Here is a 15,736-nt window from a genome sequence, read left to right on the forward strand (position 1 = left end):
CTGCCTGAATATTTGAAGTTAATGAGTACAAATTACAAATAAATCAAACTTGTATACTACGTACATCTCCTCATAAGTATGAACTTTAGACCTGGAAAGTCTGGTTGGGATTTCAGGTTGTAGGAGATTATAGTTTAAATATTTATTTTTTTTAAAAAAAAAATCAACACTCCATTACTTCCAGAAGATTTCAGAAGGGATAAATGTGCACTGTGCATTTCTATAATGGCATGCTTTATATAGGTCTGTATGAACTGTGAAACTGGTTCATAAGATCTCATTGCCTTTGGAAGAGCCCACGACCTACTATGAAAATAAAGAACACGAGGTTTCACAGAGAACAAGTAAGCAATCCTTCATTCCTTCTAGAAAAATAATTAATCAAAGAAAAATTGCTTAAGCCCTTTTTCTCTTACCCTACTAATGGGAAGTCACCAAACACTAGTAAATGACAGGCATTTTTCATTGTACCCAGTGGTTATTTCCCTGCCTTCAGAGTCGTATTGCAATTTCTCAGCTAGTGGGTACGTGCTCATGCACTGTGACCACATTATGTGCACTTTTCCATGTGATCAGAGCCTGTCAAGTCTCAAACCAGATAATTTAAAATACACCTTCAGTATTCTTCAGAACAATCCCTTCAGGATTTGGAGGACTGGGGGCTGTGTGCATGCGCGTGTGTGTATTATTTCTCACCCAAGCTGGGCAGCTGGATTTTGAGTTCTTTAGACAAAAAATAAATTGCTGTAAAATGCTAAGACAGGAAAACAGAAAATTTGCCTCTTGACAGCTATCACAAAAGGAAAAAGTAAAGAGCTTTGGGATTTTTTACAAAAATGCTCCATGATTGACTATCATCATACCTCCTATTTCAGCGTCCATAAATCATGACTATGTTCAGCAAGTTCACAAAGCAGCAGACATCTGCATCCCTGCTTGGCTGCTATCATGCCTGAAATGCTGACAGAGCCATGGCAGCAGTGACCACACACAGACTCAAAAAATCTACTAAGGCAAGTTTTAACAGCTACTGCATACTCTTAGAAGAGTAACACGTTTTTTTTCTCCCCAATATATCAGTCTTTACATACACTGCAATTCTTTCAGCACAACAGCATACCTGCCTAGGTTTTTAAATTTAATCTTGACAACTTAAGAAAAATCAGGCAAGCAAATACAATAGCAGGGACTGTGTTATCACACACTCTTTACATAGGTTGTATGTAATTGCCCTTACTAACTGTTGCTTTAGTTCTTCTATTGCCTCTGCTTCTTCCTCCAAAACATTTGATATAAAAATTATAATAAATTGCTATTTCCATCCTTGTTCCACACAAGCACATGTGAAAAGAGAAGCAGCAAGGACTGTGTTGCTTTTATTAGCATATTAGTAAGCAGAAAAGAAAAATAAATTTCTCTTAAATATCAGACATGCAATAAAATGTTAGAGGGGTGTTCTGCCTCTAAACACCACTTTTCCTTTTTATTCAGGTTTGCTGAGCTGCCTGGCAAAGCAGCCGAATCCCCTACACAGCTTGGAAACACTCAGCCTTAAAATTCTTACCTTCCTTTGTAGGAATTTACCTGCCTTTGTGCCCTAGTTGGATAATGGCATCTAAATAGGCTGACAAGGAGTTACAGAAAGCATCAGGGGAACAAAAGCATGTCAGGGGTTTGGTGTGTAGGAGTAACAGAATTGATTTTATCAGCCTTCTGGGCCTATTCCAAGTGGCAGTCAACACCCACTTCTCCTTTGATGAACCATCCCTCTGTACAGACAGCTGATGCAAATACAAATGCATGACTAAATCCCCAATGGCCACAGGCAGCTTTTAAGTAACTTCAAGGACGGAGACTCCACAACCTCTCTGGGTAACTCATGCCAGTCTCAGTCACTTTCGCAGTAAAAAAGTGTTCAGAGGGAACCTCCTGTGTTTCAGCGTGTGCCCAGTGCCTCTGGTCCTGTCACTGGGCACCACTGAAAAGAGCCTGGCTCAGTCTTCTTTGTACCCTGCCTTCACGGATTTGTAGCCATTGATGAGATCCCCCCAAGCCTTCTCTTCTCCAGGCTGAACAATCCCAGCTCTCTCAGCCTCTCCTCATTGGAAAGATGTTCCAGTCCATCATCTTAGGGTCCTTCACTGGACGGTCTCCTGAACTGGGGAGCCCAAAACTGGCCCCAGCACTCCAGGTCTGGCCTCACCAGGACTGAGTGGAGGAGAAGGATTATCTCCCTCCACTCGCGGGCAATGCTTTACCTAATGCAGCCCAGGACACCACTTTGTCAGAAGGGGACACTGCTGGCTCATGTTCAACTTGGTGTCCACCAGGACCACCAGGGCCTTTTTTGCCAAGCTGCTTTCCAGTCTGGTAGCCCCAGCATGTACTGGTGCATGCGGTTGTTCCTCCCCAGAGAAAGGACTTTGCAATTCTTTTTGTTGAACTTCACAAGGCTCCTGTCCGCCCATCTCTCCAGCCCGTCAAAGTCCCTCTGGATGATAGCACAACCACCCTGTGTAACAACTCCTCTGAGTTCTGTACTCTAGGCAAACTTGCTGAGGGTACGTTCCATCCCATCAGCGAGGTCGCTAATGAAGATGTTAAACAGGACTGGAGCCAGTATCGAGCCCTGCCGTACACTGCTAGTTACTGACCTCCAGCTCGAGTAATCTTAGTATTACATAGCAGACTGAGAAGAATTATCAGTAAAATAATTCTGTACATCATCTCTAGTTTTGCCAATATTAACAACTTTATCCTATCTTTCTGCTATTGAGTGTCCTAAAGTCTTGGCTCTTGCAGTTGTACAGCTACACAAGAAGTTCAATTGCCTTTTTAAAGAAGTTGGTTTAATTAAAAATTCCTATTCTGCCAAGTCAAAAAAGAAGTGATGTGAACTCAAAGACTAAAGAACCCCAAAAGTAATAAAACAAAACATAAAACCAACTTTAACATCATGATTTGTGAGAGGCTTGACTCATGCCTTCTGAAGAGCTCGAGGTTGATATATTACCTGCAGAGTGTTTCCCTAGCTGTGTTAATTCCCTTCTCAGACTTGCTTACTGAAACTGCTCCAGAGGGATGAATAATTAATTACCACCATGGTTATATGATAGCATTAATTTTCCTGGGTAAGATCTATTTTATATGAAGACTTATAATTCACATTTGGTCCAAACCATCATTAATATGGTTTCTCAACCCAGAAACTAAATAGCTTCTGTCTTTGGGCAAGTTTACACCTCAGTGGATTGCCATGAGCTAGTTTAGACCAAGCTGGCTCCCAAACTGAAATCAAAGGCCACATTAGCGCAGCACTGCAGCTCAACTGATTATCCTAAGAAGAGGGTTTAGCGCACAATTACACCCAACCTAATAAAGCAGTTATACTGCCTCAGTAACCTACACATTTAGCCCTTACATCTGTTACAGTAACAGGTCAAAGTGACCAGACTAAGCCAGAAACATCTGCACATTGCTCCACAGTTTAATAAAGTACAGTTCCCTGTACGCCTGAAAAGTACCACACACCTATATAACTACCATGTCCCTACCTCATCTGTTGTCACCCAGAGTCACTGGTCAGCGAAACATGTTGGGGACCATTAGGGTTTTCACTAAAATTCATGTTCTTCTGCATCTAGAATGGATGAGATTCCTCGAGCCTTGTCCAGCTATTGAGGCAATTAATATACTTTACTGGAAGTACTTAAGGGACAGATCTTCCTGCATGCAAATGGCAAGGCTTTCTTAAAGTGTGGGGCAAAAGAAAAAAGAATTTCCAAATATGCTGCATACAGAGATTCAAGTCATTTATTCTCACCGATTTCAAAACAAAATACTAGAAACAATTTCAATTCTTCTGCCAAATCATGACTTTATAATCCTAGTTTCTATGGTTCTTGACAGCCAATAGCTGGATTAGGCAAAAAGAGAGAGTTTAACCTACCTCAACTTTTACAGACAACACTCAAGCCTTCCAATGCAGTAATAAGTTTCTCAAGCCTTTTCTTCCCTATTATGAGTGCACGTCCACATATGAGAAGAAGTGTGGCTTAAAGAGTATTTACAGACTTTGACACTGCCAGAAAAGCTCCGGGCCACCTATGGACTGCTTTGTTCTCCCAAGATGTCTTATACAGCATATTCCATATCCCATTTATCATTATGCCCTGGGAAGACAAAGCTGGCACAAAATTTTCACCAGTAAATGCTACGAGTTTTGTGAGATTTTTTTTCCTCCAAAGGCAATTAAATCCCATAACTCTCTGCTACTTTAAACTTATTATAGAAGTGAAAATACAGATGAAAAAGTGACTGGCAGGCTCACATGCACTGCTGTGGCCATAATCCCAGGTCTATGCTGTTTATTCCATACCAAATGCTGTGTAGGGTGCCTCATTAATATGGATTAATTGTACTTTCGATACCCAACACCTAACCTGCGGTATTATTACATTAACTAAACTCTAAAGTATCTATCTGGGATGAAAAATTTACAGTATAGTAAAAAAAATGTTTACAGACTTTGGGCTCCAGGAACTCTGGAAGCACAGTCTTGTGCATTACAGAACCACACAAAGCCAATACCTCCATCTGTGGCTGAAAATAACCACTGAAGAATGATGTACAGTGGGTGGCAAAAACAGTCACAATTGTAAAGTAACCAAGCAAATAATAATAACCAAGCTATGTCCATAGGGGATAAAAATGCTATAATTTCCAAAATTCATGCTGCTATAAATAAGTTAGAGGTTATTTGCTGAAGTACACAGATGAAGTTTGCAATCACATGGCTATTCTGCATGCCTGTTTTAAAAAAATAAAGAGAGCTGAAATTGTTCCGACAGCAGACAGAGTGGCACCGTGTGTATTGTTTGGGCTCGGAGCAATGGCGAATTGCACTATATAGAAGCTTTGTAGAAAAGGGAGTTCATCCCACCTCCCTGCATTTAACCCTCTTCAAGATAAACAATAAGGCTTCCTTTTTAAGTTGCAATGTTGGTATGTGGGAACAGGACAACAAGATCAGTCCTGTTTACTATTTCTCCCTGGAATTTGGGCACAGTTTGAGACCAAAGGCTGACCAGAATGCCAAAGCCCAAGTTTGCTGATGACTAGTGCAAACCACCTTGGTCCTTAGAGAATTTCAACATAACATTCTGGTGATTTTCATCACAGAAAGAGACTGGTTTTCACAGTGAGGAGACTGGCTGTCTGGTTATGTATTCCACAGAAGATACAAACTGGAAGAGATTCAGGCAAGCATGTGCACACTTCGTATTATACTTCAGCAAATTTTACCAGGTCGTAATTATTCAACAATTCAAAAACAATATTTAAGTTCATCTTTCAAAATGCAGAGGAGTTTTGCCCTCTAGTAGGCAGGATAATTTGGAACCAAAGGAGGGTGAGGGAGGAGCAAGGCAGTATCAAAAACATGTTAGCAACATGACATTGATGGATGTAAACTGTTTGAAGTTATAGGCACAAAGGCAATCCCTGTAATATAAACCGACCAGATTCTCCCAGGCTGCTTTCCTATGACACTACTTTTTCTTTTTTTGATAGACAAGAAATACTTTCCAAACAAACAAACAAAAAAAATCAGAGCTGGTGACAAAAGAATAGAACAATTGTTGTGTGAAAGGTCAGGTAAGTGTTCATGTTGACTAAATAAGATTATGTTAATAGGTATTTTAGTAATCATTTCTGCTTTAATTATGTATATAAATGAACAAATCTCAGGACAATTACTTATAAAGCTTTCCAACAGCATTATGAGAAGAAACATACCACATACTGCTATAACACGGCCACCTCTAAAACATGGCAACTGCTTAAAAACACACAACAAATCTGCAAATTCTAACAGTTCAGTAGAGAAACAGCAGTAAAAAGCTGAGCAGTAATATGTAAGCTAAAAAGGCTTACTAACTTATATAATACTGAATAGATATAATAATATAAAACTTTAATTATAAATGTAAAATCATATTTGTATTTGAAATATATATTAGCAATCAGTATTGGAAAAAAGAATGCAGAGAACGAGCCTGGAAGGGGTACAAGTAGTAAACAACGGAGCACATGAACGAGGCAATGGCAGCAAAAGATGATGGAAGGAAGGAAGATAATGTATTCCCTGTAAAAGACTGGTTACACACTTTCTCCATCACCTTACAAGATTTTTTCTACAGTGTGGTTACTACTAGAAAGGCTTGTGAGAAAAAAAGACCAATCTGTCGGGAATGAAAACTGCAACAGAAGGAAAGCAATGAAGGAGGAAACAACCGATTTAATACTGATGAGCTAACAGCAACAATTTGTACACATAAATAAAACCAGAAAATACTGCTAGTACAGTTACTGTGTTCATTCTTCTCACTTACCAAAAGTGGGAGTTAAAAATAATTTTCCTCAGCAGACCTTGAGCCTCTTCTAAGCAAGACTACACCATGGAAATCAGAAGCAATTTTGCACACCAACCCAGCGTGATGTGCACTTCATCAGTACTTTCAACATGCATTAATATTAATGTAAAAAAAATACTAAGTTTCAACAGGTTTTCAGTCTCATATGACATGTTTTTTCTGCATCTGCATGAGTCTGAAAATTGTACTTGCAAAAGCATCATTTATTGTATAACTTGTACTGCTGGTTAGCAATTTCCTCTTTCCCCTTGAGAACTACACATAACAGATAGATGCTATTTTGCTGGCAACAGACAGTAAAAAGGAAGTAGACCACTGTAAAAACAAACATGTAAAAACTAAAATCAGCATTACTGCAGCAAGAAATGTCTCCTGTATCTATCACAGTAATTACTTTTTTTCTTTTTAAGCAGTAATAGTTCCATCAACATTTAAAGTTTTACATGAAAGCTGTCGCATGTACCAGCCTGCCAGAACAGCGACACTCCAGTAAGTACAGGATAGGGAAGAAATACATATTCTAAGGAAAACATCACTAAATCTCTCCACTGCCACCAGGTCTGTATCCTGCAGATGGCCCATACTGCTACTCAAAGACTTCTCCCAATTAGTCACAGACACCAGGTTAAAGCGTAAATTTGATGCTTGTGATTCCTCTGGCAAAGGCCCCGAGGAAGGGAGCAGGGTGCTGGGTCTCTATCCGCCAGCCTCCTGCCAGTTGTCTGGTCTCTACTTAATTTTAAAAGAAAGAGTTAGAAAGGTTATGTCTTTAACATTGTCTCTCTAAACCTTTCCATAATAATCTTGCACCATTATCTACACAAAAGTCAGGAAAACTAGGGTCCAGCAGGCAAAGGGTGAATTTACCACACACCAACATCTTCCCATGTGCAAGTATCTTTGCTGCACATGAGAGTAGTTTACTTGGTGCTTTGTGCGAGGTAGCTCCTTCTGGTTGGAAGATGCACTAATTGTTCCAGAAGCATATTCACATGGCATCAAAATGGGACAGTTGGCTCCAAAGTCACCCTCCAGCCTAACATGCCGTGACTTTATTTAATATGCAAACTGGAACTAAACCAAATGGTGCCTTCTTGAAATCCTCCCTCCTGCACAAAATCTCCCTCCATGCACCTCTGGGGTTTTTTCAGAAATTGATTTTTTTTTTAATCTTACAAGATCTTTTAAACAGTTTCAACTATCACTAATAAATTTAAAGACTGTCTTAATCAAACAAATGTGCTGGAAAACAGGCAGCCTGATTCACATTACCCAGTCTAAAAAGAAACATTGTTTTAACTGGATTCCATTCTGCCTTTATCTATAAAATATTTTAAAAATAGAAGAAAAAGAGAAGAATTTAAAACGTTTCCCAAATAAAATTAACCCTGGCAGCCATTCAAACCGCATAAATATTTTGATATAATTTACAGAAACAGCATTAGGTAATGTTTTATGACGCTCATTAAGCTGTCATGTTCTAAATCACAACTGGCATCAAATGATTTCTTCCCTCCTCTACTACTTAAGTTTGGCAAATACGCACTGTATAAAAGGTGTCAAGTAAAATTGCCACAGGATATACTGGAAATCCCTGCACCAGCTGCATACTCAAACATAAAGGAAGTGTCTTTCTGATCCTACAGCCTGATAATACTGGAGTTGCTGGAGGGTTACAGCAGTCTTTGAAAGTAAAGCTTCATTACATTGGCATGGAGAGGTGCAGTTTAATCCTTTGGAAGCTGGTCCTGCAATCCTACATTTCAGAAAATTGCTGAAAGCCATTGTGCTTTTGATGGGAACTGGTCATTAACAGTACAGGTGCAGACCACGCAACAGGCAGTGTCAGCACAACCCCTTCCCACATTTTCTGGTTCTTAAGAATTCCATCTGATAATGGCAGAAGCAGGCTGTAACAGCACCTTTTTGCCATGGATTAAGTTGTTGCTCAATTGGAGATCTAAGGCAGACACTTTCCTCTTTAGGACTTCATTTCCTCTGCATGTTAAAAGAAAAAAGAAAATACACCACTTTCTTCCTATAGCTGAAAAGTTACTTCACCCTTACTTCCTACAGACCCTTTCTCATTTGTATACACTCTGGATGCTTTGCAGAACTGCTGGATGTTGATGGCATAAAATGCAAACTTAATACAGCATTTAAGTCAAAGTGTATTAAAGAAGCATGTTTGTACTAATTACAGTATATTTAGTAAGTACAGCACATATTAAATAAAACCTTGAAATCATAAGGGTAATAAATATTCTTGTCACATAAAATATGTGACATAAAACATTAAATAAATAACAAAATGCCATTGATATTTATAATCAAATACACCTTTGTCCAACCCTGTGAGATTTTGCCAGTATCTTTTATCTAAGCAAACTTATGCATGCTTCCTATCTCAATACCATCAATGTTGATAATGAAATATATTCTTTGCAATCCTGTGAAAACAGCTTTCCCAAAGAGGATAGGAAGAAGGAAAAAAACAGTGAAAACCAAAAGAAAATAGTTAGCAGGTTCTTCAAATGTTTATACAATTTGAATTTTCTATTATTATTGTTCTAAGGTTTCTTATACTTAATAGTTTGTGGTGTTTTCTTTTGTCTGTTTTTGTGTTGGTTTGGTTTTTTTTAAAGGCTGAAGTTTACTTTAGAAGAACTGATGGGAAAAAAAAATTATGTAGTTACTTCAAATCTTCCAAGTGAGGGACACCTTTTTCTGTAGTTGCTCTTTTACACAAGACAGTCTTGAGAAAGAAAGAATCCTTTCTTATGGCCACATGGTGGTAATGCTACAGGGTCTTTCACTTAGACATTCCAAGAAATCACAACTGTCAGGATCAGGACGCAGCAGTTTAAGAGAACAAGTTTTACAAACAAGAACCTCTTGTAGGTTTTTTGTTTATTTTCAAGTAACTTCTAGTCAAAGAGCGAAGGACATTATAAGATAAAAAGAAAACTGTATTATAGTATCGTGAAAGTAGTTGAGTTCTGGTGAGAAAAAGCTAAACAATCTAGGAAATATCAACAGCACACGTCCTTGTAAAGATACCTTTTTACATAAATGCAAGAGGTTTTTTTCCTTTAAAGATGATAAACTAATATTTTGAAGGGGTTGCCAAATACCTGAAAAGACAACACAGTAAACCCAAAGATCAGCATCAGAATACAGGTTCTCGAAGAGCCATGCTCTCAAAACTGACTTCATAAAAATAATATCATGAAGTTCTGTGTCTGAAGATTAAATCTGGTTCTTCTGTCCTGAACTGATGGCCTTCAAGAAATCATCTGTTATCTGTAAATTAAAATGCCCATTCTTCTCCTTGACACGAACAATAAACACTTTGCAAATAAACCAGTGAACATTTCTGATTACATCCACATACAATATGGTGATAAGGTCACTTTTGTCAGCAAGTGAATTAACTAAAATAACAGTAACAAAGTCTTACTGCAGTCACCAATTTAAGCTGGTATAGATCTAAATACACACTGCAAATTCCACCCAGTTACTTTCAAGCTTTGGTAGAAGATATTCTAGCACTAGTTTGACCTTTATTCTGATGATCAAATGCAGTTACTGCCTTCCAAAGAGAAGCCAGTGTCCATCAAAAGACTCTAAGCCTTCACGCTTACTAAGACACTGGCATATGAAAAGACTGTATTTGTTTTGATTAGACAAACTTTACTCTGTAAATCCATGAGCTGCTGCCTTTATAAGCAGATCAAAGCAATTGCACAAGCAAAGGCATAAGTCTTTCCACTACTTTTTAATAAGCAGGGAGACCCAAACTCAGCAGCACCTGAATGCTATTGATGACATACACAGCTAGCCAAGACAGCAGTTTTCTGTGTTTATTTTTGATTCCATGAGTAGTTTGCAAATATTGTGTTACAAATCCCAGTTAGAAAGGAACTGGTACAACTGTGTTTATGACACAGCACCTTATGACAAGCTACAAGATAAACAACAGAACAAAAGATTGCATGTGACTGCAATTTTTTGCAAATTGAGGTAAATTTTAGAAATTGCAATTCCACAAACCCAATGAATTGGAAAAGGTGGCAAGTTTTATTTATCTATTTTCTTACACAAATATTTTTATTTAGAGGATTAAGTCCATATAGCCTTTAAACACTTAATTAGTCAGAGACAAATTCAGGTTCCTGGACTGAAATGAGGAGAAAAGGGATTTGAATCAGTCACCTACATCTCAAATGAATGCTCTAAGTCCATCAAACCCAAAGCATCATCACTACCACTTCCACTACATTCTCAATGTTGTAAATGCTGTCTGTAGTGTTTTGTGAACTACCACCTTTAGTTCCAAATTTTATTTCAAAAGAAAAAAAATGCTCAGGCTGTTAATTACCCTCGCTCCACTCCCGCTCAAAAGCAGTGAGAAGGAAGTAGAAACAAGCCTTAGGTGGATCTGCTTGTTTTTGTCATTGTAGCAGGCAGCCAAAAATGTAACTGGCCTAAGACAGTCTCAGCCCCAGCCTTACTACGCTCCCAGCATCAATGGACAACTGACTGAGGATTCTGCTCCCACAGCAGTTTTCCCAGGCCTCATTTTCCCCTGTACCCTGCAACATGCACCAGAAAAAAAGACATACAACACTAATTAGGAAGAAGATGAGAGCAAGGAAGGAGTTGACAGCCACTTGTCTGCCTGGGAGCTTTTTTAGGAAGACCTATTTCGTCACTGGCCCCCAATTTGTCTTGCCACCCAAGTATCCCAGAGCACCATGACAAAATGAGCTATTAACACCACACAAGGAAACAAGTAAGCAGCAGGCTCAGCATGAATCGTAGTTAGGGATTTGAAGAGAACGTACAAAGTTGCCTGCTTCCCAAACCTGGGAGGAAGCATGCAAGCAAACATGGGACAAGGCAAAGGGGGCAGCACTGGAAGCAAGGATGGGGCATGGTGCATGGAGCCTTGCTATGAACCATGCCAGGAAGCAGTTGAGAGCTATGGGTCACAATCAGAGAGGAGACCAAGACAGACAGCGTCACAGTGGATGTCTGCTATGGGCTGCCTGATCAGAAAGAGCAAGTGGATGAAGCCTCATTCAAACAACCAGAAGCCATCTCATGACTGCAGGCCCTGATTCTCACAGGGGACTTCAGATGTCCTGATGTCTGCTCAAGCAGAAACAAACACAGAGCAGAACAAGCAATCCAGAGTGAGTGCCCTGGCATCTTCCTTTGCCACAAGTGCCAGACAGCCCAGCCAGGGCAGGTCTCCCACCAGACACGTTACTCGGGGCAGGAGAACACTGTCTGGGAACATGGTAGCTGATGGCAGCCTCAGCTGCAGTGACCACCAATGCCAAGAGCTTACAAACTGAAGGAAAGTGAGAAAGACAAGTGGCAGAAGAGAGATCTGGGCTCCAGGACATTACTTCGGTTTATTCAGGGTAGACAAGTGTCCTGGTTTCAGCTGGGACAGAGTTAATTTTCTTCTTAGTAGCTGGTGCAGTGCTGTGTTTTGGATTTGGTGTGAGAACAATGTTGGTAACACACTTACCTTTTAAGCTGTTGCTGGGTGATGTTTATACTCAGTCAAGGACTTTTCAGTCTCTTGGGCCCTGCCAGCGAGAGGGCTGGAGGGGCACAGGACATTGGGAGGGGACACAGCCAGGACAGGTGACCTGAACTAGCCAAAGGGATATTCCATACCATGGGATGTCATACTTGGCAATAAAAGCTGGGGTTAGAAGAAGTAAGGGGGGGCATCCAGCATTATGGCATTTGTCTTCCCAAATAACGGTTACACGTGATGGAGCCCGCTTTCCTGGGGATGGCTGAACACCTGCCTGCCCATGGGAAGCAGTGAATGAATTCCTTGCTTTGCTTTGCTTGCATGTGCAGCTTTTACTTTACCTATTAAACTGTCTTTACCTCAATCCACAGGTTTTCTCACTTTTATTCTTCTCCTTGTCTCCCCCATCCCGCTGTGGGGAGAGCGAACAAGCATGTGGAGCTTTGTCGCCAGCTAGGGTTAAACCATGACAAGAAGCTCTCCTGACTTGAAAAGGTGCCCAGAAAGAGGCCATTGATCCATAAGGAACTGATAAATTCATCAATGCTCTACAGTGGTCTTCCCCAACGTTCAAAAGTTGAGCTGGCCTGGCAGAAGGATAGCTCAGCTGAACAGGGAGCTTCAGTCTGAACACTACCATAAAAACAAAATGAATGGCCACAGACTGAGATGAATGCAGAAGCATTCCTCAGACGTGCAAGAATGGACTGGGAAAGGCAAAGCTTATCTAGATTTAGAATAGCAAGAGATACAAAGAGCAACAAGGATTCTACCACTACAGCAGCAGCAAAAGACAGAAAATCTTCTGCTGATGCCAAATGTGACAGGCATAAAGGACACTGCTCATCCTGGGCCATCAATCACATATGCTTTAAAAGTCACAGACCTATCCAAAAAAGGAAGTTGAGTATACAATGCTCTGATAAAATACTATCACAAACTTGCACAGTAACGTGATTATTTCTGTTAAATCTTGTTTTTTTTTAAAAAAAAACAACTATTTCAGAACTGTTTATCACAGGAACACGATTTAGACACAGTGACCTTGCTGATTAACAATGATATTCCTCCTCTCTCAAGGAAAAAAAGAAAGAGGGAAAAAGAAATGGACCAATAATAGTGATGTTATGAATTCGAACACATGGTATTTTGCCTACATATTAAAAACTAAGCATTAAAGCAACCTGGAGACAAATTAAATAGACAAGATATTCTTGAATAGTACATAATCATGAGGCGTTAAAGACAGTTCAGTAAACTTACAAATGCCGCTTCCACTAGAATTTATTGCTTTCTTACCTTTTAGCTCTAACTACTGCATTCCCCAGGACACCTGTTCTAGTTCAGGACACACAGTGGAACCTGCCACCAAAGTCTATACAAAATCTTCTTCTACAATACGAAATATTTGACCACATTAGCACTGATCATCTCTTATAAACAGTATTATCACAAATAATGTGTAAACTCCCTAGTACATCACCTCACGTATATACATTTAGCACAGAAAGTTCTTGCCTAAGGAGGCTTACCATTTACATGGGATTAAATTTCCACATCCACAAAACTCTCAAGTATTTCAATAGTTAGTGCTTGGTTTAACAACTCAGATGATAGTGATGTCCCCTCTCCTCAGTGACAAAACACCCAGTAACTTCCCTTGGTCATCATAAGCTGGAAAAATGTAGATAGCAACAATGCAAACTTGCAAAGGAATCTGCGTTCAAGATGATGTCTGAGCTATCCAGATTTGTCTGTGACCATACTTTTATTCTGCACAACATGTTAACTTCTATGGTTTAAACCACAAAATTCATATGAACTACCCAAGTCCAGAAGATGGTCAAATCCCATTAACTAAGAATTTCAGTATGTCATTCACATATGTTAATTGCTTACCATAAGTTTATTACTTACTTCCCATCCACTCCTGGTCTTTTGCACACACAGTGAAACTTGCCACCAAAATCTATATAAAGATCATCTTCCACAACATGAAATATTCGACCAATGGCAATTTTATCTTTGGCAGGTCCCATCTGAATTAAAGGAGAGCGTCTCAACATAGATGCAAAGGATTCCGACTTCTCTGAAGGAACCTACAGATAAATAAATAATAATAAAAAAAACATTTCACAAAACATACTCTCAGAAGGAGGAAGTAAATTAAACTTAACACACAAAATTTATTCACTAAATTACAAGCAAAGATTTCAAGTGTCTGGCACATTTTTAGTAAAGACTTCTAAGAAGGCACCTGATACATTTCTCCAGCCCCAAACATTTTACCCATTAAAGGTAAAGCTTTCATTAATTCAGTCACACAAAAACATAATTTGGATCTCCTGAAAACATCTGCCAGTTCTACTATTGATTACATAAGTTGATTTGAAAATGCATTCCCAATGTTAGGAGATGCTCCTGAAAAAGAACATCTGTCATGTCTTTGGTGAAAACCGAAACAGAATTAGTACCTTGCAGCTATTCATGCAGCTGTTTAATAATGAATAATACTTAAATCTTTGTTTTAAAGAACAAAACCATTTTGGCAAAGCAGCAAAAGTAGAAGGCATGCACAGGACTGATACAACACATTAAAAAATTCTAAACCATCACCTTTTAGTAGGGCCTGTAGCAACAGAAAATGGGGGAATTTTCTTCTAGCTTTAAACTAGAAGAGGGTAGATTTAGATTAGATATTAGGAAGAAATTCTTTACTGTGAGGGTGGTGAGGCAGTGGCACAGGTTGCCCAGAGAAGCTGTGGATGCCCCATCCCTGGAATTGTTCAAAACCAGGCTGGATGGGGCCTTGAGCAACCTGGTCCAGTGGAAGGTGTCCCTGCCCATGGCAGGAGGGTAGGAACTAGATGATCTTTAAAGGTCCCTTTCAATCCAAACCATTCTGTGATTCTCTCATTTTTCACCTACAATATCAAAGTAAATATTTTAATTCATTAACTAACTAAATAAAATGCCAGTTTCTTCTTAGAGAGCTTTTGGAAAATAGAAGAACATAAATCCTCCTGCTCTTTCTCATGGAGACATCTGTTCTGTGAACTGAAAAACCTGACTATCACAGGCTACGCATTTTATGTTAGGTGAAAATACCCAGTTGTATCTAAGTGAGACTCAGATACACCTTCCCTGATAGACTAAATTTGACCACTTTTTAAGATGTGAAATTCAATTAGTAAGAAAAACCTTCTTGCCAGTAACAAATGAAAGGGTCAATGCATTTTGGAAGCAACACGTACCTGAAATCTGAAAGTGAAACTAAGAAAATAATTCCATAGATGGATAAACAGATTAAAAAAATGAAATTAATTTTCCCCCGCATCTGGTGCTAATTAACTGATCCAATAATTACTTCATGCAAGATTTCAGACTAATTTCAAGCCAGCAGAAGAGCTAATAAGAAAAAAATAATCAAGTAATTGAACGTTTAGAGATCTGTTGGCTTGCATGACATACTTTCCCATTGACCACTTCAAGTGAATGCTGAAAATCCATCTATATTCTGTGTGAACAGAGAATAATGCCATTGTTTTCCACTTGTACATTTGGAAGCTTTTGTTCTTGGGGAAGTCAAAACAAGAGACAGTTTTGAATTACACCTCTGCTGGAAGGCACAAACAGCATGGGTTGTTCTGACATGACATAGCCTCAGGAATTACAAGCTAGAGATCTGACACCTGATAAATTTGCTGCTTTAGAAACAGGAACTATTAAATGTAGCGTCCCAAGG

The 15,736-nt window shown here is 39.2% G+C and overlaps 1 protein-coding gene across 1 annotated transcript in view; it reads right to left on the minus strand.

Annotated features, from left to right (window-relative positions):
* Positions 1-15,736, minus strand: part of TPD52 (tumor protein D52) — a 128,103-nt gene that overhangs the window by 54,306 nt on the left and 58,061 nt on the right. The window contains exon 6 of the mRNA XM_040588593.1: positions 13,909-14,090. Within this exon, the coding sequence (XP_040444527.1) occupies positions 13,909-14,090 (182 nt within the window). The remainder of the gene's footprint in view (positions 1-13,908; positions 14,091-15,736) is intronic.

The sequence above is a fragment of the Falco naumanni genome, chromosome 3 (assembly GCF_017639655.2).
Source record: "Falco naumanni isolate bFalNau1 chromosome 3, bFalNau1.pat, whole genome shotgun sequence".
Classification (NCBI taxonomy): Eukaryota; Metazoa; Chordata; class Aves; order Falconiformes; family Falconidae; genus Falco; species Falco naumanni.